Raw genomic sequence first — 27822 nt, forward strand, 5'->3', positions numbered from 1 at the left:
GATGAAATGGTTGACAGTGGAAAAAGGGACTGAACCTCAGGAGAGGCAATGAAAAAAACCTGACGCTGTCGTGGACTACAGTGTCAACATGCACCTCGTGGACAAGAGTGACATGCAGGTTGGCGCAATTGAGTGTGTAAGGAAATGTCTCTAGTGGTACAAGAAGATGTTCCTACACCTCTTGGACATCACTTGGACAAACTGGGAAAAACCCCTCTCAGGGTTTTTCAGAAGCAAGTGATGATGCAACTCCTGGAGAAATATGGCACAATCGTGACAGCTGTACAATGACATCACAGCCAAGATGCCTACCTGACAGACTGCTTGCAAGTGACTGGGTTGTTCGTCACAACGTGGATTTCCTACCGACTGGTTCAGGTGGTCGTAAGGGACAAAGGCGGTGTTACGTGTGCCCTTACACCACAAGGCGCGCAGCTAAGCTTTATGACGTGGTGCAAGGAGTGTTACATTGGTCTCTGTCCATCTTGCTTCGTGGAGTACCAATCTAAGAAAACATTGTAAAACAATGCGGCACGTACTTGTTAATTGTGTAAATAGTAGTAGAAGTGTATTTGTAAGGAACAAAGTGACTTATTTGTGGAAAAGGTACACAGCTGTATGAATTCACTTGTCTCTACCCATGAGCGCTGGCAGACAGCTAGCTAGGTGTCAGGGTAGCACCAGCACCTTTCCTCCTTCTACGTGCGGTCGGAAGAAAGCTTCTTGGTAAGTACCGGTACCTTCTTGTGTTTGTTTATTTTCCATTGTTTGTCCTTTTTATCATGTATCAAAGTAATATTACTAAAAGTAGTGTACTGTACGTGTAGTTGTATTGTAGTGTAGTATTACTAGATGATAATGCTATGATATTGTTATGAATGTATTTATGTGTGGAATTATTATTCAGATAATTATTTATATGACTTTCTTGCTCTCCCAAACACAAAGACAACCAGACAACCTGGTGACAGACTGGGTGTGTGTCACCGAACAGTCTTTATGAAAAGTAATGCAAATAAAATAAATTCTTAATGAATTATTTATGGGAAATAAGTATTTTTATCAGTAGAAATATGTATTTTTGGCCATCTCGGACACAAAGGAGACGGGAAAAGGACCCCTATTGTGTAGTGACCGCGAGCTGCTAAATACCTGTATAAGAAAACCCACCTTTCTACTTATTTCACTCGTCACAATATATAGTTTTTCTTACGTCTTTTCATTGTTTTATCATTTATAAAGGTTAAAATTTATTTTTGGAAAAATTGATTTTCCCCATGTGCGGGGTACGGCCAGCGCCACCCTAGCCCGGGCGTAGGAGTTAAGTAAAGTATTGAACATATTTCAATAATGATCATGACATTTTTCAAACACAGTATTGTATTTAGCCAAAAATACTTCAGCGATGTAACTTAGAACTCGTGTTCACTGATAACAATAGACCATATGCACATAGATGGAATACTGGTGGCATCTGTGTGTTGGAACAATTTACATCCCCAATTCGGAGGAAAAAAAAAACTTTCTCAGGGATGCCTTACCGCTTTTCCAACTCAATACAGTACAGTACATATTTCCATCGATATTCTGACGAACTGCACCACAACACATTAAAGAGGGCCCTTGATATTTTTTTTAGTTGGATTTTCCTTCTGAAGAACCTCTACCCTACCAAAATGACATTTATACCCTTGACTAGCACTCTGTGATGCTCCTATCTAAAAGAGTAGTTTTCCAACACCATAAAACCTCCATCAGCTCAAAATCCTCCTCCTTCATACATCTTATCTTTGACAAAGGGATGTCTCAGTAAATAGAGCTGACAGTGACGCTTGTGATCACTTAATTTGTGTGTGTAGTGAACGTAGATAACCTGAGTTGCCATACCGGTAGTTGCAACAAAAATCTTGGTGGCAGTTGTAGCCTGACCAAGGATGTGTGGATTATGTCCCTTCTTTTATGAACTCCTCACATATATTGTTAACATGTTTATTAAAAAGGCTACAACAAATATTTCAGCTAATTTGAGTGGTGCCGCTGGGCATCCAATTATTGCCCTAAATAAAAAGAAACTTAATTGCTATTCAGAATACACTTGTTGGTGTTGCATGGAACTTGATTCCATTGCAATTCAATACTCTGACAGCGTGAGTCTACAGACAGGCCTATCTGTTATGGAACATATTTGTGCATGTTTCTTTTCAGTGAAAAGGTGGGTGGGTGACGAGGTGAGGGTTGTTGTCACGCATCACTACTCAGTTTGATCTAAAACGGAAAGTGTGTGGTTGTCACTGTGTTCTCCATTTATAATGTTTGACATTATCAAGGGTAGCTCCAGCAATGACAAGGTAAAAATCAGAAACAAGGCTCCATGGTCAGCCAATTGTATCTAACTGTGGCAAAAAACTTTCCTCTAATGAAGATGTGCTATGGTGTCTTGTCTGTCCTACAAAGAACAAGAAAACATTGAAGGAGGCATCCAAAATTGTTTATAATGAAATAATAAGTTTTGGGGAAATGGCCAGAACACCAACTACAGTGGTCCCTCGGTTAACGAGTTACCTTCCATAAGATTCTTAACTTCGGTTAACGAGAAATCCCTCGATTAACGAGTTTCTTACGAGCCAACCTGAACATGATTTCGCTTGCATTTGGCAGTCCACCAGCTATAGTATTAGTCCACCAATACAGTAATCGGTTCTAGGACTTAAATTCCTTACCATTTTAGCAAATATCAAGAAGTTTATACTATTCAATAATTTTAAAAGTTTAATATTATTTTTTGTACTCATTTTAACAATTATTGAACATAATTGAAGGTAATGAAACTAGTTTTATGCATGCCATCCAGCCTCTCAACACACCATACAGGCATCAGTCTTTGTATCTTTTCAGTGGAGGTAACATCTTGTTTGAGACTCTCTTCAACTAAATGCCTTTTTTCTGTTTTTGCAAGCAAATTATTGGTCATTTTGAAATTTATTTTACATATTGACAATATATAATGCAGTGCAGTGTTGATTTAAAGAAAATAATCTTGAATTGCACCAAGAGAACTAAAATTTTATGGGTGAAATGGCACCATGGGGTGACATCTCTTCCACCCCAATGCCTTCTCTTCTCCCTTCTCCTCCACCCCCATTCTAATTCCCATCATCATCATCATCGTCCAGGAGCCTTCTACATACACACCTCAAAGTAAGTGTACTTTTCTACCTTTTTTGTTGAATTTAGACAATTTTCGGTGAGCTGGAACCAATTACCCAAAAACCCATTGAAACAATGGTTTCGGTTAACGAGCAACCTTCTAGAACGGATTGTGCTCGTTAACCGAGGGACCACAGTATAGCAGACTACCATGCCCTGACAAAGATTAAGAAAATGTATGGAAGCTACATAGCACTGCAGAAATCAAAATCCAAACGTTCTAAGACTCAAACAGAAAGAGAAACCATTTTTCAAGCTGGCCTTGATGATCTATTTGACTTATCTCATGCAGATGCATTACAAATGATGTCATAGATGAAGACAAATCATTCCAACTTGCTCAGCAAGAAAAGGGAAGGAAAGGCTTCATGAACAATGTTGACAAGAAACTTAACTGGTCAAGAAATGCAAAAGCAGAAAAGAGAAGTGCATGAACGCTTAAAGGAAGCAGAAAGAAAACAAAGGATTATTGCCGAAACAATTTATTTTACAAACAGTAGCAGCAGCAATAAGGAAGAGTTGGATACTTAATATTCACCTCAAATATCACCCAAGCAAAGACTGTTCAGTAGGCCTAAAAAATTGGTGTTGCCTCACCTGGTTATGGCACTAGAACAGACAAATATGGCTGATCGCCATGTTGTTACTGTCAAATGCTGCAACCTCTCTTGGACATGATCTTGATGATATCATTCTTAATGGGAACACATTACAAAGAAGGAAGGATATTTGTAAAAAGATTGCTGGTATGGTAAATTAATTTCAGATATTACTGGTACTGAGAGCACAGAAAGACTAGCTAGTATTCTTGTTTCTGGTGGAGGAATGTCTAAGCTTCTTGCAGTGCCCAAGCTAGTCTCAGGATTGGGTGAACATATTGGAATGGCTGTAATAGACTGCTTAGATGATTGAAATTTGCAGGACCTGAGTTTTGATACACTCCTAGTAATACTGGCAGGAAACATGGAGCTTGTATAAGAGTTAAAATCAAACTATAAAGACAACTGCTTTCACTAGCATGCCGTCAACATATCAACTAAACAGTTGCATCAGATGTCTCCCATAAGTGCCACAGTGCTACCACTGGACCTGACATTCCACTATTCAAGCACCTCAGGAAATTCTGGGGAATGATACATAAGGAACGTGTTAAGGCTATAGAAGTCGATATTCCATGGATAGAAGATATCCTCACCGTTTGCAAGCAACACCTTGACAAAACTCACGCATTTTGTATTTCTTTGTGGTTCTTTATTATTATTATTATTATATTTTAGCCCCCTAGGCCCCGATGTGGGGTCATTAACCTGTGCTTGGGTGGACTAATCCCCGTAAAAAAAAAAAAAAAAAAATTACTGTACTCGGGTGAAGTTCCACCGAATGGTGTGAACTTTCACCAACCAGGAGCTTTTCATTAGGCAAGAAGGATGGTACGGGCAACATACTGTAAGGCATTAAGATTTTTCTATACCATTCATAATTTAAGATCACAATCGAGCTAAATGGGTTGAAACGTTTTCCACAGAATGCAATGAGCCATTACATACCTTCTTGGTTCACAGCTCCTCTCTCATCTTCCACTCCCTGAACTGATTTGAAGCCTCTTAAACAACTTAAACTCTATGAAGAGAGAAATCTCAGTTACTGCATCCAAGGTATTATGTTGTCATCTGTGGTATTCAAGTGAGGAGCTCATTTCATTATTATTAATATTGTTTTTGTTTGCTCTTTTAAGTGGACACATCACTGAAAATGAAGTGACAAATGGTCCAAGCATTGAATACCAAAGGCTCTGAAAACCCACCTTAGCAGATAACCCTTGACCATACAAGACCCAATCTTCATGAAAAAAATCCTGCCGTTTTTTTTTTCACTAGCTCTAGCCGTCAGCTTTCCGAGAAATTGTCACTACTGTCATATTTTCTTGAAGTCGACCCAGCGGAATGGAGTAATTAGAGACAACTACCGGATAACCAGTAATTATGACAAGAAATTGAACATTGTAAATGACCATGTTCAGGGGGTTAGTGCCCTCATCCAAAACTTCAACAATTATTGACTAAGAATGAAAAACAGCTTCAGTACCTTCTGCAGGTTGTGGATACACCAACAACAGTTCCCTGATGTAAAGAAGTCAACTATGAAAACAGGGCTTAACAGATTTAGTCAAATGAAGCCATAGCTGTGGAGTAGACCTACTGGAAAAAAAAAAGTGAAACTACCTCCTGCGTGATATGGAATCTTTTCATCACTCTAAACTTATCTTGCCTGCGAGTTAATCAAAATGCAAGTACAAAAATACTATTCACGCTATTCCTGAATTTTCACTTTCAGAAAACTTGACTATTAATTATACTGTAGTCTGATTATGCTGAAATTTGACCAATTACAGTACTTACTATGAACAGTGGTAAAATTTTACCAGGCTGAAACAATGTACAGTATAAGTTATGGTATACAGTACGTACTTAAAATTTCTCTTAAGCTCCTCTACGTGTGTGTTGGTGTGGGGATTAGTGGATGACATCATTATGACCTGACCTCATGTTTTTAAGGTCACCCTGTATATTTAAGCCTCTCTCTGTCCATGTAGTCCAGTTGCCTCTGAAGATGTCTTGAATAAAGACGAAAGCTAAGGTGCTCCATTGTTTCCATTTTCCCGTGTGATTTTATCAAGATATATATATATATATATATATATATATATATATATATATATATATATATATATATATATATATATATATATATATATATATATATATATATATATATATATATATATATATATATATATGCTGAGGGTTTAAGCCAGTGTTGGTACAGTACCAGTAGACTTGATAGTCGTAACAGCCAAGTCTTGTTGGACCCAAAACAAAAGCTTCAGGTTATAAAATAGTTATAATCTGAGTAAGTGTAATTTGACCTCAGCCATCTGTGCTGTATCTGTAAAAACACAACTAAAACAAGACATTTACACCTTTTAAAGAACCCCCAAATCTGTACTCTTGGATTTTTATATGTGATGTTTTCCACTTGTAGCAAGTTAAATATAGCTACAGAGGTGTACCATATACTGTAGTGTACAGTACAGTATAGGAGAAATAGAGATAATTCATGATTTATTGCTTTATTTCCTGTCTGGAAAAAAAATGGTTACAATACCTTGTTTTCAATATATTTTCTTTTCTCTCAATTATTTGTATCTTACAGCACAAGATAAATATATCAAATAAAACTTATAGAAATAGTTTGCACATATATATCACAATACATCCAATCAACTTGATGGATATCTACTGTTTTCCTCAGGTCTTTAATCTATTAGAATCAGAAGCAGTGTACAGCAGTTTATTTATAACATGGCAAATGGATGATGTCTACGCATGTGTGTTCTGATACAGCTATTTTGCCTCGCCCGATACGAGCAATAAGGACAGGCGTACGGCTTCTCGCCAGTGTGAGTGTACATATGCTTACGCAGGTCAGTCTTGTCTCGTGCTATGTAGGGGCAGTGAGGGCATTCGTGCTGGCGTCTAGACCCCTTCATCATTGTCACAGCAAAGCGAGGTTGTGAGGTGTCCTACCAGGGAGAGAGACAACCCACTTAGCTCTGCATGTTCACAATACCAGTACAGTACAGTACTCTAACTTATTCACTTAATACACCACAAAAATACATTTAATTACATTTTTAAGTTGCCAATATTACACACTGTATTTAGGGAATTTAATACTGTATATATTTTAATATCCATCTGTATATATTTTTTTATGTTTAAGATGCACTATATATCACCTTCAGTTGTTATGCAAGAAGTCCTCATACGCAATATAAGTAAAGGTAGTGTGTGTGTGTGTGTGTGTGTAATAATAATAAACGGTTTATTAATATATGTGTGTGTGTGTGTGCTAAACAAATTCCACATTATAAAACTAAAATCTCAATTCTTTAACAAAAAATCCCTCTCCATTTCTATTAACACCCAACAACAGTGTTAAATGAAGGCTAACACAACTTTGGAACAAAAGGTCATAAAACACTGTAATGGTCCCCCACCTTTTGACACATACACTTGGTTTACCTTTCAGCTCAAATAGAGACAAGGTCATAACTCAAACTTTCATTTGCCAGTTTTTCTTAACATATATGGGTAAAGAAGAAAAATTGCGATATAACTCTAACACTGATTTCTTTCACATGGTATGCTGAGCAATCCATATATTTTTATTTATTTATATATATATATATTTTTTTAATTTGAACTTAAAAGGAGTCTTCTTGCCATTTATCCCCATGGAGAAATTTAGATTTCTTTGGATGGCCATTCCCACTAGCCGTCCAATTTCCATTCCACACCGCTCATAGATACTGTACCCTTCCCTAAGCCAGCACAATATTGTATGAATAGCATCTGAGTTTGTCTCTGGTGGTCTTTACAGTTTGTACATTCAACTCTACTCTTAGCGTCAACTATGAAGTGAGTCGTATTTCCAGATTCTTGGTTTCATTCTTGTCCTTTGATCTGAGATTCCATATCATGAGACTACTTATTTATTAATTAATTATTTGAACGCTTCTTTAATTGTCCCTCGATCTTCATTCTCCTGTCACGAGATTCCTCATCTTATATACCACAAGTACTGTACAGTACTGTCAATTAATAAGTGACCATAATCGCCCTTGTCCCCACTCATCCGTCTCTTACTTATGGCATCTTTCTCTTTCCTACTGGTACAGATCTAAGGTAATGGGCTGCTTGTTGCTCTGTTCCTAAAGCTTCTAATCTGTATCAAGTTTTGACAGTCCTTTGATGAATTATCACTCATATAAGGGACTTTCATCAAGAAATTTAATTCTGGCTTACAGTAATAATTCTCATTTTCACAAATCCATTAAAGTTGGAAGAGTGGAACATCAGAGTGGTGCTTTCGAAAGTGAGTTTTCAAGTTGCTGCTCTGAGTGGAACGATATGGACAACGTGAACATGCATAAGGCTTCTCTCCAGTGTGGATCCTAAAATGTTTTCGAAGATCACACATATCCTGCGAGAGGTAGCCACAGGATGGGCAGACTTTCATGGAGACCTTTGTTCTCTCAGCCAACGCGTTACCCCCCTCAAACCCTTGCCCCGACCTCGGTGTGAGGACTGTCGCCACCCGACCATCTCCACAACCCTAAAATGAAAAGAGAGGCATCTTACTCCACTTTTAATTCCCTATCATGTCATTCACAAAAGCTAGCATTTTTTTAACATGATAGTGAGTTGTGAAATAACATGGAGATTTCTTATTGGTCTTAATTACAGTACAGTACTGATCACACTTCAGTCTGTCTTATGGTAATTGCGAGTTATCTCGGGACAAATTGGTACATGTGCTAACCTTTGAGGTGGTATGCAGTAAATTTAGCCAACTTGCACTCTACAATGTATTCCATTTCACTTCCCCACCTCCTTTCACACAGTGAGCGTATGGTATGTATGGATCACATCCCCAAGACCTCACAAAAATTCATACAAACCCTACACTTTGTTTAGTACTGCACCATACAGTATAATAATACATCACCGTCATCCGCTAGACTTCATCACATCAGTAACTTTCCACATTGGGCTCAGTTGTTAAGTGGTAACTGTCATTAAATTTATTAACACCACCAAAATTGTCTAATAGGTGGAGTAACTCATCACAACTTCAAATGATTTATAAAAATTTTTATATTTTTTTTCACTGTTTCATCCCCCATCAGTAATTTTCTGGCACTTTCAGTTCTATTTACTAACTTTCTCCATATACAGTATAGAGTATATATGCTGAATGTAATCCTTACAACAACCCCTTTCGTCCTCATTTTCAATTTCATTATCTCTCTTCTTTTAATAATTCCTACAAAGGTTAACAGGCTACTTTTCTTTTCTGTGATCATAATTCACCCATCAGCTTTTACAGTCTGCAAAGGGCAATAGAATATCTAAAACTAATAATGATTAAAATCTTTCACCATACAGTATTGTACAATATTTAAACTATTAACAAGCATCAACCAAAACCCAACAAACAGATCTTAGTAGGAACAAGTGATCGCGCTTTTGGGAGTTTGAACGCTCGTGACAGCGTACAGCGAATGAGGGTGTGCCAAGTCCGTAGACTTGCATCGTTTTCCATCATAAATATAATTGTCACCTAATGCCTTCCGAAAGAAACCATTGACATGGGACCAGGTTTGTTCCACTCTATGATTTTTTTTTGTGATTTTTCCACCAAGATTGATGAAAAACGAGTGGGCCGTTTCGGCTGCCCAGAGCGCACACACACATGCCTAGCGCTATAGTATATTAGATGCTGGTAATATTTCTATACTTGTAGGAGGCAATTATATACAGTACAGTATACTATATGTACAGCAAGGCCTTACCGTTCATGCTTCTATCATTCACGGATCTGCTTTTGTGAGGAATGTATGGAGGTACAGTTTATGAACTGTGGTCAAAGTGCTTGATTATTCGTAAGCTGGCACGAGAGAAAATTCAGGAAGTCAAACCCACGAGATGCTCACAAGCATGATTCGCCTGCAGCCCCCACTATTCCTCCTTTATTCTCTCACCTTATTTACCAGGGTAATACTGATCTATCACTGTTCCTTCAGTCTTTGCAAATACTTTACCGATAAAAGTTCAAGTGACAAAATATACCAGTGCATTAGCTTGTAAGTAAACAGGAAAACAACCAAAGTACAGTGCAGTATGTGTATATGTATTCTAATGCAATTCTGCCTAGGTGTTATCCACACTGCCCAAAATGTGGCAAAAATCATTACTGAACTATGGTGACATACGACCAAAGTTTATTTTTGGAGTTCATTCAGTTTTAAATTTTTTTTTTAACCCTTCACCAGCAGCTAAGGATTCCCGACACTGCCCCATATGTTAAAAAAAGTAATGCAATGAACAAGAAATATCTACTGTTGATGGCTGTAGTTCAAGGGTTAAACAACTATACTGTGTAAGTGCATCTTAATGATCAATGTCAAACAAGATAATCACTAAGGATATGGGTAAAATGCAAAATGTAATAACTTTCAGAATCTCTTTCTTATACACTACCACATTCCAATTCTCATTTCTTTTCCAAGATGTGTTGTTCAGAATTTCAATTTCCGAGAATATACAGTACAGTACCTGTATATATTATTATTTATATATATATATACAGTAGTACCCCGATTTATGCGGTCAATTGAACCCACAGGGTACCGCATAAAGTGAACAACAGAACATATGGGATAAATTCCAATAGAGACTGGCCCGACCCCCAAACTCCACTTTTTCCGACACATTACCCATGTTGTAGTAAAAATAACATCTAAATTTTATGATGATATGCTCACACAATTAATATTTAAGAGAAATACAGTCGCCAGGTTAATGTCCATTCAAATAATGGACTCAAATCCCCCCCCCCCTTCCCAGCTCACTGGCCCCTACCTCTCTGAGAAATGATTGGGTAACACACTAGATTTTAACGTTTAGTAATAAATAATACCTCAGACTAAAGTTAGGATAATATAATTGACATTTCTGGATTCCTTGCAGGTCAGGGAATATTTTGAATGTAAACTTCATATATTTTGCACAAAAGATAAAATATTTACTTTGTGTAAACCAAATTATTACATTAGATCTAAAATTTGTATGTCTAATGCAAAATCCATGATGTTTATATTAAAATGATCATCATATTGTAAGAATTCCAGCAATGTAAATAATATTCTGACCGGGTAATTTGTATGAATTTTATGAGCTAAAACATATATCGTCAGTAAATAAACAAAGAAATATTCTTCAAGGACACTGTCAATCAAAATACTCGGCCCTAGCTGGGTCGGTCCCTCCCTCCCTCCCTCCCTCCCTCCTCCCTCCTCCCTCCCCCGACCTTCCCTCCCTACCAGAGAAGCTTTGGGAGAAAATAGTATATTTACATTTTTAGTAATAAATAATACCTCAGACTAAAGTTAGGATAATATAATTGACATTTCTGGTTTCCTTGCAGGTCAGGGAATATTTTGAATGTAAACATCATATATTTTGCACAAAAGATAAAATATTTGCTTTGTGTAAACCAAATTATTACATAAGATCTAAAATTTGTATGTCTAATGCAAAATCCATTATGTTTATATTAAAATGATCATCATATTGTACGAATTCAGCAATGTAAATTATATTCTGGCCGGGTAAGTTGTATGAATATTATGAGCTAAAAAAAAAAAAATTATACTTCACTGCGTATATGAGTAGATGCACCGTGGAAAGCGAAAGTCTGGTTCTGGCAAGGTACCGCGTAAATGAGAAATCTTGGAAAGTGAAACCGTGTACGGAAAGTGAAACCGTGTAAAGCGGGGTAATACTGTGTATGTGTATATGTATATGTATATGTATATGTATATGTATATATATATATATATATATACATATATATATATATATATATATATATATATATATATATATATATATATATATATATATATATATATATATATATATATATATATATATATATATATATATATATATATATACACATACACAGTTTAACGAACACCTCGGTTCGTAATTTCGATTAACGAACTGCCTTCCATAAGGATCTTCAATTCGGTTAACGAAATTCTTCGAATTCTTACCCGACCTCAACATGTTTTTCGCTTGCACTGACCGGGCAACCAGCTTTAGTATCAGTCCGCCAATACATTAATCGGTTCTAGGGCTTAAATTCCTTACTATTTTAGTAAATATCAAGAAGTTTATACTATTCAATAATTTTAAAAATTTAATATTCAATTTTTTAGTCATTTTAACAATTATTGAACATAATTGAAGGTAAAGTGACTAGTTTAATGCGCAGCATCCAGCCTCTTAACACAGCAAACAGGAGTTAGTCTCTCTCTGTTTTCACTGGAGGTAACATCTTGCTTGAGACTCTCTTCAACTAAACGCTTTTTTTCTGTGTTTCCAAGCAAATTATTGGTCATTTTGAAATATATTTTACATATTGACAATATATAATGCAGTGCCGTGTTGATATAAAGAAAATAATCTTGAAATACACCAAGAGAACTAAAATTTTATGGATGAAATGGCACCATGGGGTGACTTCTCTTCCACCCCAATGCCTTTTCTTCTTCCTTCTCCTCCACCCCCATTCTAATTCCCATCATCATCATCATCCATGAGCCTTCTACATACACACCTCAAAGTAAGTGAACTTTTCTACCATTTTCGTTGAATTTAGGAAATTTTCGGTGCGCTGGAACCAATTACCCAAAAACACCTCAACCCGCCAGTATTCGAACCCACGGCCCACTAGCCTATGACTGTGACTGGGGAACGCTAACCGCTGGACCACCAGGATACTAAAAGCAGTCCTAGACTTTGTTATATTTCACACAAAGCCTGTTCAACGAGCTTATGGCGCCGTGAACCTCTAATGGGGACTACCCGTATCACGTAGGGTTGAGGTGTTGATTGTATGTAGAAGTCCGCGTGTTTTATTGGGCTAATGAAATATATATATATATATATATATATATATATATATATATATATATATATATATATATATATATATATATATATTTATATATATATATACAGTATATATATATACAGTGGGGTATGCTATAACGAACGTAATTGGTTCCAGAACCTCGTTCGTTATAGCATTCGTTCGTTATAGGATTAATCCGTTCCAGGCCCCCAAATACAACCACTTAACACTGAAAAAATTCTGTGGAAAATGTAAAAAATACGGTACTTTATCTTACCTTAGTGTTATTCAGCATGCAGGTACCCCTAAACACTGGCACAGCACTATCACTTCCACTGGGAGTCTTGGCTTTAAGGTCCTCAAACAATTGTTTCGCCTTCTCACAAATTATAGCTTCACTAATGTTACCACCTGCCATTTCTTTCTCCTTTATCCACACTAAGAGTAAATTTTCCGTCTCCTCAATCACATTACACCTTGCTTTGCTAAGTCTAGAGATTCCCTTAGCCACTTGCACAGTTTTCAACTCCTCTTTATTCTTCAAAATCGTACATATAGTCGATTTAGCCATCCCATATTCATCACTAAGTTTCGCAATGTTTGTTCCATCCTCACGTTTCTTTATGATTTCTTTCTTAGTTTCAAGGGTTATTAGCTTTCTCACTCACTTTGGACGACTCATTGTTACAATTGTATACTTGTATAACATATATATGCTGGTTATCAGCATATACCTAGATCACGTGCACCTACAGTGATTTACTTGCATATATATATATATATATTTCTATATATATATATATATATATATATATATATATATATATATATATATATATATATATATATATATATATATATATATATATATATATATATATATATATATATATACAGCTAGACCCCGACTTATGACTGTTTCGACTTACGACCGTCGGGACTTACGACCGCCGCAGTTGTGACCATTTTTTTTTTTCAAATGACACACGCATTTTCTATACCAAAACGTTTCCAGTTAATGTAGTCTCCATGTATAATTAGAAAATTATGGGGGCCCCATGTGCATTCAGCTGACTACATTAAAGGTAAGTGCTCAGTCACACTATCCATTCCTCATTATTTATTACTTTCACTGTACTGTATCCATTCCTCATTATTTATTACTTTTACTGTACTGTATTTCATTGTAGATTTTTTATTATTATTATTTTTTTATCTGTCGGACTTACGACCATTCGGACTTACGACCTGGATTTGGGTCCCTAACCCCGTCGTAAGTCGGGGTCTAGCTGTGTGTATATATACATATATATACAGTGGGGTATGCTATAACGAACGGATCCTACTACGTATATTACTATAACGAACGGTTTTACCTATAAAATTGAGAATGCTATAACGAACGAAACTCCTACAACGAACATTATTTAATTTTTTTTTTTCTAATTTATTGTTTTTTTATTATAAATATTAATGATATTCTTTATTTCAGGGGTTTAGATGCATATTTATGCACTTTTTTACAATTTTATATTATATTTTTCAGTGTTAAGTGGTTGTATTTGGGGGCCTGGAACGGATTAATCCCATAACAAACGAATGCTATAACGAACAAGGTTCTAGAACCAATTAGATTCGTTATAGCATACCCCACTGTATATATATATATATATATATATATATATATATATATATATATATATATATATATATATATATATATATATTATATATATATATATAACGAATCTAATTGGTTCTAGAACCTTGTTCGTTATAGCATTTTCGTTATAGCATTCCTTTGTTATCGGATTAATCCGTTCCAGGCCCCCAAATACAACCACTTAACACTGAAAAATATAATATAAAATTGTAAAAATTGTAAAAAAGTGCATAAATATGCATCTAAACCCCTGAAATAAAGAATATCATTAATATTTGTAATAAAAAAACAATAAATTAGAAAAAAACAAAAAAAAAATTAAATAATGTTCGTTGTAGGAGTTTCGTTCGTTATAGCATACCCCACTGTATTAACTGTGAATATAGTACTGTAAAGAATATCAACGAGAAGCGTTCTGGTGATAGAATTCCCGGTGATGATCGTAAAAGAAAGGATATAACACTTGAAGAGAAGCTCGATTTTATCAACCTCAAAATCACCCTTCTCCCCCATCAACTAAAGTGTTACATTTACTGTATGATTTCATTATTAGATATGAATGTAACATTTATTTAGACTGTGCTATCCTTTGTATTAGGCTAACTACTAAATTTTTTCGATTTCGAGTAATCTGCACCGAACCCTATTTTCTCCATAAGCCCTGTTATTTCTATTACGCGATTTTCTATAACACGATATTTTACATGAACACAATTATCGCGTTATAGGAGAACTACCTGTATATATATATAATATATATATATATATATATATATATATATATAATATATATATATATATATATTATATATATATTATATATATATATATATATATATATATATATATATATATATATATATATATATATATATATATATATATATATATATATATATATATATATATATATATATATATACACACACACAGTTGTACCCCACTTAACGCGGTCAATAAAACCGCGCTAAGTGAACAACAGAACATATGGGATTAATTCCAATAGAAACTGGCCCATCCCCAAACTCCACTTTTTCCGACACAATACCTATGTTCCAGTAAAAATAACATCTTAATTTTATGATGGTACATGCACACAATTAATACTTAAGAGAAATAGAGAAATACAGTCGCCAAGTTAATGTCCATTCAAATAATGGACTCAACTCCCTCCCCCTCTTCTCACACTACACTGCTGTCTCTTCCCTCTCTGAGAAATTTTTGGGGGAAAACCACTAAATTTTAATAAATAATACCCCAAACTAAAGTTAGGATAATACAATTGACATTGCTGGATTCCTTGTAAGCCCAGGAATATTTTGAATATAAATGTCATATATTTTGCACAAAAAATAACATATTTACTCAGAGTAAACTTTATATCTAAAATTTGTATATCTAATGCAAAACCTATGATGTTTATATTCAAAATGATCACCAAATTGTAAGAATTCCAGCAATGTAAATTATATTCTGGCCAGGTAATTTGTATGAATTTTATGAGCTAAAACAAATATTTTCAGTTAACAAAAAAAAAAATATTCTTCACAACACTATCTGTCAATCAAAGTAACCCACCTTGCCTCCCCCCTCTTCCAACCACGGGGTCAGTCCCAACCCTCCCCCCCCACCCCCCACCAATCCTCCCTTCAAGAGATGTTGGGTGAAAAACTAAATTTTAACATTTAGTATTAAATAATACGTACCTCAGATTAAAGTTAGGATAATATAATTGACATTGCTGGATTCCTTGTAAGACCAGGAATATTTTGAATATAAATGTCATATATTTTGCACAAAAGATAACATATTTACTCAAGAGTAAACATTACATCTAAAATTTGTATGTCTAATGCAAAATCTATGATGTTTATATTCAAAATGATCATCAAATTATAAGAATTCCAGCAATGTAAATTATATTCTGACCGGGTAATTTGTATGAATTTTATGAGCTAAAACAAATATCTTCAGTTAATAAAAAAAAAAATATTCTTCACACTGTAACAGATGGTCGGTCCGTCCCTCCCTCCCCCCCACCCCCCACCAACCGTCCCACCAGATGTGTGGGAAAACCAGAATATTTACCTTTTTAGTAATAAATAATACCTCAAACTAAAGTTAGGATAATATAATTGACATTGCTGGATTCCTTGTAAGCCCAGGAATATTTTGAATGCAAATGTCATATATTTTGTACAAAAAATAACATATTTACTCAGAATAAACTTTATATCTAAAATGTGTATGTCTAATGCAAAATCTATGATGTTTATATTCAAAATGATCATCATATTGTAAGAATTCCAGCAATGTAAATTATATTCTGGCCGGATAATTTGTATGAATTTTATGAGCTAAAACAGGCAGTCAGGCAGGGTGGTGGGTGGGACGAATCTAAAAATAGCTCTCGAGCCGGACACTCACCGGGTATACAAGGAAAAAACCCGCGTTAAGTGAAAGTTCAGCTCTGGCGAGGCACCACGTATATGGTAAAACGCGCTAAGTGAAACCGCGTTAGGCGGGGTAATACTGTGTATATATATATATATATATATATATATATATATATATATATATATATATATATATATATATATATATATATATATATATATATATATATATATATATATATATATATATATATATATATATATATATATATATATATACATTATATATATATATATATATATATATATATATATATATATATATATATATATATATATATATATATATATATATATATATATATATATATATATATATATATATATATATATATATATATATATATATATATATATATATATATATATATATAAAGACCTCACTGTACCAAGAAAGATATTTGAACTAGTACAATAAGTACAGTATTCGCTTTTCTCTGTATTCTCGTACAGTGAGTTCTGCTATAACGCGTGTTTTGACAACGCGAATTTGCTCGAACACGATTTATGAATTGAGGAACGATATTTGTAAAACGCGAACTCGTTTGCTCTAACGCGATTCCACTCGAACGGTTGTTGTGGCTTCAGTTCACGTTCGACATCACATGTTCAATTGAGTTATGTGTTTTGTTTGTGAACAATTGCAGAAATAATGTATGTAATATTTGTGTATACAGTATACCTATATATTATAAGTAAATTGTAAAATTTTACATAAAAGAGAAAATCAAATTACATAGCGTTTTACACCCGCGCTCTCTCTACATCACACACAGTGTTTACAGTTCACGTTCGACATCACATATTCAATTGATTTATGTGTTTTGTTTGTGAAGAATTGCAGAAATAATTTATGTAATATTTATGTATACAGTAAACCACTCACAAGGTCCTACAGTACCACTAATTATTTTATACTGAAACTTACGTTTGGTAAGCTGGATTAAAATGAAGATTACCGGTATATTAAAATAATAAAAATGTATTATAAACCAGTCTAACATACCGTAATAAAAACAGCTGCTATTATCATCCCCCCCACCCCCATTTGCCAGTGACAAGAAAGGGAAAGTGACCTTGACTGTGACCACCTGTGGCTATTTTTAGCCGTCCTTGTGTTCGGAGGTGGTCAGTAATGCATATCTGTATATTTACTGATCATAATACTTATCTCTTATAAATAATTCATTTAAAATTTATTTTTTTGCAAAGAATATTCAGTAAATGACTGCATTAATTCTTGAAACTACCTACAGTGGTAAATTTAGGATATAAATAATGAACAGAAGTCACATCATGGATTCGGAGTTTGGCCCTTAACGATCACCATAAATGTAGCCTCCCTTTTTCGCGAAACACGTATATAAATTAAAGAAAATACTTGCAGTATATTTAATATATTACAGTATATTATATATAAATAAATAAATAAACAAATAAATTCAAATTCCCGTATCATCCTGTGTTATATACAGAAATACTTGAGTCCCTGAGCGAGTACACAAAAAGAAAACGGAGGACTAAGACATCCTGAAGTGGATAGAGAACGGACATCTCTACTGGGGGACTCAAACGTTTCTCATGTTTTGTGGGCGCTCTAGCATAATATGAATAATATGTAAATTACAATTTACTTATACAGGTATATATACTGTATGTAAATTGTAAAAATTTAAATAAAAGAAAAACTAAATACGTAGCGCTTAAAGTGTACTGTACAGTACAGTGCTGTGGCTTGGCGCGGGGTTATGCAGTGTTTACAGTTCACGTTCGACATCACATGTTCAATTGATTTATGTGTTTTGTTTGTGAAGAATTGCAGAAATAATTTATGTAATATTTATGTATACAGTATACCTGTACAGTATATGTAAAATGTAAAATTTTAAATACGAGAAAAACAAAATACATAGCGTTTTAGACCCGAGCGCTCTGTTTACTCCACACTTTGTTTGAAACACGTGAAGTTTTTAAGTGTCCTCAGTGAATTCTGATTACTGTTTCTCCAATTTTGTGACTATGGAAAGGAAGAATATCTCTGGGAAGCACTCTGGTGATCGCATTTCCGGTGGTGATCGTAAAAGAAAGGCTATAACACTTGAAGAAAAGCTTGATGTTTCATGACTCCTCAGCCTCAACATCACCCTTATCCCCCATCAAGTTATATTCATATTTTTTCAAGGTAAAGTGTAACATTTACTGTATGATTTCATTATTAGATATGAATGTAACATTTATTTAGACTGTGCTATCCTTTGTGTTAGGCTAACTACGAAATTTTTTTTCGATTTGGAGTAATCTGCACCTAACCCTATTTTCTCCATAAGCCCTGTTATTTCTATTACACGAATTTCTATAACACGATGTTTTACAAGAACACTACTATCGCGTTATAGCAGAACTACCTGTACTGTATTTCAATTGTCAATAATACACCATGGACTAACAGTTTCCAACCCAGGCACCGCATAACCACTTTTTCTTCAGTTCAGAATATGACTTCTCAATTTTTTCTTCTAAATAAATATGGTAACAGAAGACAAAATAGCATAGATCTGATACAGTACCACATTGTCATATGATATCAGTGGAAATTTCTTCACACACACAAATGGATCAATTGTTTACAAATGGATTCCGTACAATGATGTTAACAAAAGACAACCAAAAAATTCAAGAGGCCAGAATTCTAGATCACCATATCCCATTGATTAAGCCTTTTAACATGTTAATTTTCTATACTATACTGTAGGTACAAAATTTTTGTTGTTGTTTATTTGTAGCCTTGTTGTACATAAGGCAGTACAGTACACAGTATTGCCTAAGAAATACTGAATCAAAAGTAGTTGTGTTTGCTTTCACTTTATTTTTGACAAGGATAAACAGTAAGATTAAGAATTTCATACGACGGTTTCATTTGATTTTGGCGGCCATAACTGATGATAATGAAGCTATACTGTCATTGTAATTTATATTACTGATGACAAAACACGGTGACAACAGCCCTGGCAATGGCATCTATAGATCACGAAGTACTGATGACCATACACTGCCATGTATCTACAGCATGTGTACTACCATTGGCAATACACTGCAGCATTCATTATCATCATGCATCAATAGTTAACTGGAATTAAAACCTCTGAACTTCCATTGTTTAATTTTTTTCCAATAAGGATAACAAACTGGTTTGTCCATCTTTTCAATTTTCTGCCACTTTAATTCTTATCAAACATTACTCTTTTATGTACAGGCAGTCCCTGGGTTACATACGATTCATATCGACGTTCTTAGTAAAAAATGTATTCAAATCGGACCACATATCTTAAGTGCATATGGTACTTACAGAACAATGTTTAAAAATCCCACTACTGTATATCATTGCCGAAGCCCTTATATACATTCAAAATCACCCAATTTAAGAGAAAAAAGAAATATAATCACAAAATACAGTAAAAAAAAAAAGTTATCAGGTAAACAATATGCTACTGTAATTTTAAAGTTTAACTTATAGGACCTCGTTTGTATGGGAGGATGTTCGTAAGTCGGGCGTACATAACTCGGGGACTTCCTGTACTACTGTACAGTGTACAGGTATGTTACAAAAATTCTTTTAAAGCATTGTGGGGGAAAAATTGTTAGAAGCTTCTTAGCAAAATTGAACCCTGGTATAGCAGCACATTCATCTGCTACTTATAACAATTCTTTTTCCCTCACTTTGAAGGGGAGGGAGAAATTATATGATAATTTGAGGAATTTTAAATCTAACGTTTGTCCACATTTTGGGGAGTATGCACTTACTATATGAGAGTTAAAGCAAAAATGTACATACCAACACAAGTGCCATTTAGCCAATGATTAAGTTTCTAACATAGATGAAAGACAGTACAGTACTGTACTGTATTGCATTGTATTGTGAGACACAATGGGCCAGCTGTTGAATGTTTTATTACAACAAAAAGTTCATCAATTAAAAAAGTGACAAATTAGCCATACAACTGATTTTTCATCATATTTTCTAGCTTATTGTGTTTACTTTCGAGGTGAGTCTTAAGGTCTAAATTCTTATTTGTACGGTATGAACAAAATGGACACGAGTGACGCAGCTCTCTAGTATGTAAGCGACAATGCTCCTTTAGAGTACTGCTATCCTTTGATCGAAATGTACAGTGAGGACAAGCATAGGGTCTCTCCCCTGTATGAGTGCGTATGTGTTTCTTGAGATCATAAGAGTCACGACTGATATGCCCACAAAAAGGGCATCCAAACCTCTGTGTCTTCCTATCTGTCTTATACATTGATGAAGATGGCAGGCTACTGTTCATTCCAACGCCTCTCTCATGGCACACCTAGAATAAGATAAAGGATGTTACCACCCTGACTACTGTATACATCACAAGCCTCAATGTTACTTTTAAGGGCTTGTCTTAATTTCCTTGTCGTACATCAATTTAAAAAATGCCACTCGCTTACTGGCCTTGTTTTCCAAAATTGGTTTCTTTCATGATGTATATAACAAATTTATTATTTCCACATCACAAATCACTATGAATGCATTATTTCTTTAGATGAAGCTTTCAGAGAAGTAAGAGTACACAGCCTATGTAATTACTGTAGAGCATTAATAAAGTGTTTTTTTTCCTGAAATACATCTTCTAGGTGTAAAACCTCATCCCAAATATTAACTAATTGCTCTGTAAGCCTGTTTATGTGTGGATATGGAAATCCTATTTCTCAAATAGTAATGAGAGATGTAGAACAACAGCTGAGAAAGGAATCTGAATAACACACTAAAATGAATACAGTATACGTACTATACATGTCAAAGAAGCATGTGAATATGATGACGGCATGTACAGTACTGTACTGTATATGGTACAGTATTAGAAAGACAGATGGATGAATGCATTTTAAATTGATCTGGCCAAGAAAATGCATAATGTAGTGGAAGTTTGGGAATGCTTTATGGTACCTAAGTTGAATATTATGTATGGAGAAAGACAGTCATAACAATGAATGAACAAGAGTAGAACAATTATTATAGGGGGTTATGCCAGTGTATATTATAAAAAAAAAAAACTCATACTGTAGTAATATTTAATGTACAGTACGTAAGACAGGATAAGGAAAACACGCAAATTAAATGGACGCAAGCAAAGGTTCACATTGATTGATTTAACCCTTAAGATAAGGAGCAGGTATTACCAATTTCCCTCCCTGCCAGAGGAGGAGGGAAAGATGTATGTATGTGATGTTTTAGTTAAACCCACTGTTAAACTACACAAGACCTTGTAAAGACATAAAAGCTGTACTATACTATCGGTATACTGTACACCGGCCAGCCAACGACTCTGCCCAATTATAGCAGTCCTAAACCTCCTGCTCCAGAAAGGCACCCAAGTTAAGTGTTGTTTGAAACCAATAACAGTGGCCCTTATATAATGTCATACTCCAGGTGGTGCCAAGTGTGCTTGTGCTTGAATGGAGAGCCCAATGGATTTGGCAGACTTTCTACAATTCTGATTCAGTAGTGACGCAGCTTAGGTGGGTGTAGGGTGTGTTCGTGGTGACTGGTCCAATAATTAAGGTGTGGATTTGCCTCGCTTATCTACCTGGTACAATTGTACATGACATCCCTTGTTCCAGTGAAATATGGAGAATATACCCAGTTAAAAATATAATTGTCATCACTTTTATAAGATGGTAATAATTAAAACTAAGTTAAGAGCAACTGGTCCTCTCAGTTATCCCTCCCTTGAAATCAGATCTATTTTTTTTATTTTTTTTTTTTTTGGAGTGATAATGCATAGAAAAGTTTCTTGAATGTGGATGTTGTCCACTCAGGAATATAGGTAATAGTACTGTGTTGTCTCTTTGTATTATTGATCATGCCCTTATACAGTTTCTCTAATAATTCCAGTATCTACTGTACTATAACGAGTTTTTTTCCCAGCTGAGAATAGATGCCCCGCCCCCTCCTCAAGAGTTACAGCTGATTGGCTGTTGCAAACCTGTCCGATTTTCTCCTGAAGTAATGATGTATTTCTAATGAGTTTATTAATAATCGTTGGGATGACCGTTTCTGATGAAAGATATTTAGGTAAATTATATAAAGACACATACATACATTTATTATTTCAAACATAAGCACGTAGGAAGTTTATCAGAAATCTTATACAGTACATGAATTAACTGTTAAACTTTGGTAGCAAATTTACGCTTTCGGAGGATGCATTTAATATATACTGTCCTTATTTTTACCCACAATAAGACATACTAAGACAAATTACATATCATTAATACTACAATATGTAAAAACAAAATTTTAAAAGATCAGAATCACATTGAAATATTACATGACCGTCAGCAGAGGCGGGAAATATGACTGAGAACAACTTCCTATTTTCCCGCCTCTGCTGACGGCTGTTCACTGGAGCGACCAAGTCTGTCACACTCATCCACCATTTTTCAGGAGCCGTGTAATATTTCAATGTGATTTTGATCTTTTAAAATGTTAGTTTTTGCATAATGTAGTTTTTCTGATACACAATTTGTCTTAGTATGACTTATTGTGGGTAAAAATAAGTATTTATTAAATGCATCCTCCGAAAGCGTGAATTTGTTACCAGAGTTTAACAGTTAATTTAGAAACAGTCATGCCAATGATTATGAATACACTCACTTAGAAATACTGTACATCATTACTTCCGGACGAAATCGGACAGGGTTGCAACAGCCTATCAGCTGTAACTCTTGAGGAAGGGGTGGGGCATTTTTTCTCAGCTGAGAAAAAATGCGCTATAGTACATGTATTAGTATTTCTATCACTTCTCTATGACTGGTGGATCCATTCTCCACTCACTTCGGGCAAGAGGTGTAGCCACCACCCCCCCCCCCATGACAAACATTTCTTCCTCAATGTTTAATAATCAATATAAAACTATAAACAAATGCCGCACTTGTTACTTCCTTTTTTTTTAATTACAATGATAATTTTGTTTTAAATACGCAAACAAAATTATCATAGTACCTAGTTAAAAAAGTGAAGGTGTGCCTCCCTGAGTGTGTAGCTATCTGTTTGAATGTTTCCCTCCTGCAGCTATGAAACTGTATCTGTGCATCTAGGTGGTTCTCAATGACTGTTGCTCACTTGGCAGTAATTTGTGCACATGATTTGATTGTTTTCTCACAAAAGCATTGCAAAAGCACAAGAATACTGTAAGTTGATACAGCAAATTAAAACTTCAATAATGCAAATTTAAAATCAAGGTCTACCTTGTGTAACATAAGAGAAAACAAGATCATTTCCCTGGGACTGGTGCAGAACAGAATAGATTTCTTCAACTCACTTCTGTATACTGAGCTTTGCCCACTTAGCAACCTTCACAATTCAGTGACTCACCTCCTTACAGCATGGATTTATTTATTTTTTATACTGATCAGGCAAAGCAAGAAAAAAGTGATTGTGGGGTGAGGGTGGCAAGAAATTTACTAACCAACGATCAATCAATGAACTTGTGATATTTCCTAAGGATACCACAAATGGCAAAAGCTTAAGTCACCAGGCAATTTGAGGCATACAACACAAAAGGGCAAACTCGCCACTTCCCGATTTTCCATTTTCTGTGGGTTCCCTGAGATTATGATAAAGGCTACCAGGTGGAGAGAGCAGCTTCCAAGATAAATGTGATCTTGAAATGGGTTTGGTGAAGGGTGGAAGTTGCGTATTTTGACACGTGATGCTGCCACACTTTGTGGTGGCATCAAGAAGGAACATGTGCGAAATCCCATCCTTGTGTAGCCAATCAGAGGCTGCTCTCCAGCTGAGACAAGCTCTGGGCTGATCATAGATGCCAAATTTACGTATAAATTTTCATGACTTTGTGCAAATTTTTGGTGGTAGTTAATTAGTGGGCTTTAATTTGAAGAAAAAACCGGGAAAATCTTTAAAGTAAAATTTAAATACATTAATTGAAGTGGGCTTTTCGAGATGTAAACTTTACGTATTATTAATTGAAATTGCCCAATAATAAACAAAATAACTTTTAAGTGCAATTATCTCAAAAGTCACTGTGGGGAGTTTGCCCTTTGTGCTCTACATGCCTCATTTCTTACCTTTGAAAAGCCCTTGAAATGGAAAGGTAATAATTTTCTCCTTGTATATTTCAACCCCTTACCATTTTCAATTTTCAGCTATCTTGTGTAGTTATACTGTCGTACACAGTGTGTACTGTTATAGGTTCAACGAGGCTATCAGTATTGCACTTTCTCACTGGCTAGATCTGAAAAATGGTGGGGTTGCCTTGGTAAGCATACACAAACAAGAAAAGGAGAGGGAACTACAGAGAAAGGAAGAATGGAGTTTAATGTAACAGCAGAATATCAGGTGAAATTAGTGTGAAGAAGAGAGCCATCAAAGTGAAGAGTTAATGCCCTTAGGGTACTTCTTGAACACACTCTTTCACGAGTCCAAAACCTGCTATATACGGTAATACCTCACTCAACTTCAATAATGGTAACCCGGGGTGTCAATGAAACGAGTCATACAAGATCTAAACCAATACACTATAAAGACCGTGTCTCAAATATTTTGATTAGCCTTAGCCTTTTACCTTCATTAATCTCAGTTAGAAGGTTAAACCAAGTTGGATAAATTTATAGGTCATGTCTACAAATCATTGAAACTCAGTTATCATCTGGTTTCTTAAGGTTAATTTTCTTTATGTGGAAGGAATCAAGCCAATATGAAACCGATGTTCGACACCAACAGGTATTTGACAAAAGCCACATGGGTCCTTAGTCACTACTAGGGAAACTGATATTATATATATATATGAGAGAGAGAGAGAGAGAGAGAGAGAGAGAGAGAGAGAGAGAGAGAGAGAGAGAGAGAGAGAGAGAGAGAGAGAGAGAGAGAGAGAGAGAGAGAGAGAGAGAGAGAGAGAGAGAGAGAGAGAGAGAGAGAGAGAGAGAGAGAGAGAGAGAGAGAGAGAGAGAGAGAGAGAGAGAGAGAGAGAGGAGAGAGAGAGAGAGAGAGAGAGAGAGAGAGAGAGAGAGAGAGAGAGAGAGAGAGAGAGAGAGAGAGAGAGAGAGAGAGAGAGAGAGAGAGAGAGAGAGAGAGAGAGAGAGAGAGAGAGAGAGAGAGAGAGAGAGAGAGAGAGAGAGAGAGAGAGAGAGAGAGAGAGAGAGAGAGAGAGAGAGAGAGAGAGAGAGAGAGAGAGAGAGAGAGAGAGAGAGAGAGAGAGAGAGAGAGAGAGAGAGAGAGAGAGAGAGAGAGAGAGAGAGAGAGAGAGAGAGAGAGAGAGAGAGAGAGAGAGAGAGAGAGAGAGAGAGAGAGAGAGAGAGAGAGAGAGAGAGAGAGAGAGAGAGAGAGAGAGAGAGAGAGAGAGAGAGAGAGAGAGAGAGAGAGAGAGAGAGAGAGAGAGAGAGAGAGAGAGAGAGAGAGAGAGAGAGAGAGAGAGAGAGAGAGAGAGAGAGAGAGAGAGAGAGAGAGAGAGAGAGAGAGAGAGAGAGAGAGAGAGAGAGAGAGAGAGAGAGAGAGAGAGAGAGAGAGAGAGAGAGAGAGAGAGAGAGAGAGAGAGAGAGAGAGAGAGAGAGAGAGAGAGAGGAGAGAGAGAGAGAGAGAGAGAGAGAGAGAGAGAGAGAGAGAGAGAGAGAGAGAGAGAGAGAGAGAGAGAGAGAGAGAGAGAGAGAGAGAGAGAGAGAGAGAGAGAGAGAGAGAGAGAGAGAGAGAGAGAGAGAGAGAGAGAGAGAGAGAGAGAGAGAGAGAGAGAGAGAGAGAGAGAGAGAGAGAGAGAGAGAGAGAGAGAGAGAGAGAGAGAGAGAGAGAGAGAGAGAGAGAGAGAGAGAGAGAGAGAGAGAGAGAGAGAGAGAGAGAGAGAGAGAGAGAGAGAGAGAGAGAGAGAGAGAGAGAGAGAGAGAGAGGAGAGAGAGAGAGAGAGAGAGAGAGAGAGAGAGAGAGAGAGAGAGAGAGAGAGAGAGAGAGAGAGAGAGAGAGAGAGAGAGAGAGAGAGAGAGAGAGAGAGAGAGAGAGAGAGAGAGAGAGAGAGAGAGAGAGAGAGAGAGAGAGAGAGAGAGAGAGAGAGAGAGAGAGAGAGAGAGAGAGAGAGAGAGGGAAGAGAGAGAGAGAGAGACTCCCCTTTTTAATTTGTTTTCAACAGTACAGTACAGTACAGTACAGTAGGTCTTCGGTGTGTGCGCGTTGTGTTGGTTTTTATGATGCAGGAACATATCCCATGTTATGACAGGCTCCTCCATTACAGTCTTGCCAAGGGTAACATACAGTATATTGGAGGAAAACAAAACCAAACAAATAAAAACTCATATAACTTCAACTTGTATATTAAAGAAAGTCCAAACACTGCAGAAAATATAACACCATAATGAATCCTAACCTCTTATGCAAACTTTATAAATATCTTTAGTTTTTGCAATACAGTAACCGATTTCTGAATGCAACTTTTATCAACGAAAAGGTCAAAGTTATCATCTTAATTTATTTTACACCGGAAACCCAAAGGATTTTTGTGAACGAACATAAGAATAGGAAGAAAGTCATGGCATTCATACTAGCGCATGAATAATTGGGACAAAGAAAACTGTAAAGTCTACATATATAATATATATAAATAGATATATTCACATATTCTCTTTCAGTGAAGACGAACCCGGGAGGGCGCAGCAACATTCACTGAGCAAGGGATAGTCACATCGATCTAAACGACTTCACAAAGAAGACGTGTTGGTGTCGCCACGACTGATCAGAGATCGTATAAGAAATTGTCCCAATTACAATAATTGAGAGACATAACAAAAGAAAAGTCACTCTACTTCATCAATGTGCTAATAAGTACAAATACCGTATATAAAATCCTTGTGGAGCTTAGTACTTCAGCAATCATAACACATATTCGCGGAGCTCTGCATTGTGTTTACTTATAGCTGTAA

The 27822-nt window shown here is 35.7% G+C and overlaps 1 protein-coding gene across 12 annotated transcripts in view; it reads right to left on the bottom strand.

The window, feature by feature from the left end:
• LOC121869944 (longitudinals lacking protein-like) overlaps window positions 1-27822 on the bottom strand; it is a 121931-nt gene that overhangs the window by 13468 nt on the left and 80641 nt on the right. Inside the window, exon 6 of one of the 12 annotated variants that reach the window (XM_042371521.1) lies at window positions 6688-6790. The exons of 9 other annotated variants lie outside the window; for them this stretch is intronic. In XM_042371521.1, the coding sequence (XP_042227455.1) occupies window positions 6688-6790 (103 nt within the window). 2 more of the 12 variants (XM_042371519.1, XM_042371516.1) reach the window with 2 other exon arrangements.

The sequence above is a fragment of the Homarus americanus genome, unplaced genomic scaffold, assembly GCF_018991925.1.
Source record: "Homarus americanus isolate GMGI-L3 unplaced genomic scaffold, GMGI_Hamer_2.0 scaffold14467, whole genome shotgun sequence".
NCBI lineage: Eukaryota > Metazoa > Arthropoda > Malacostraca > Decapoda > Nephropidae > Homarus > Homarus americanus.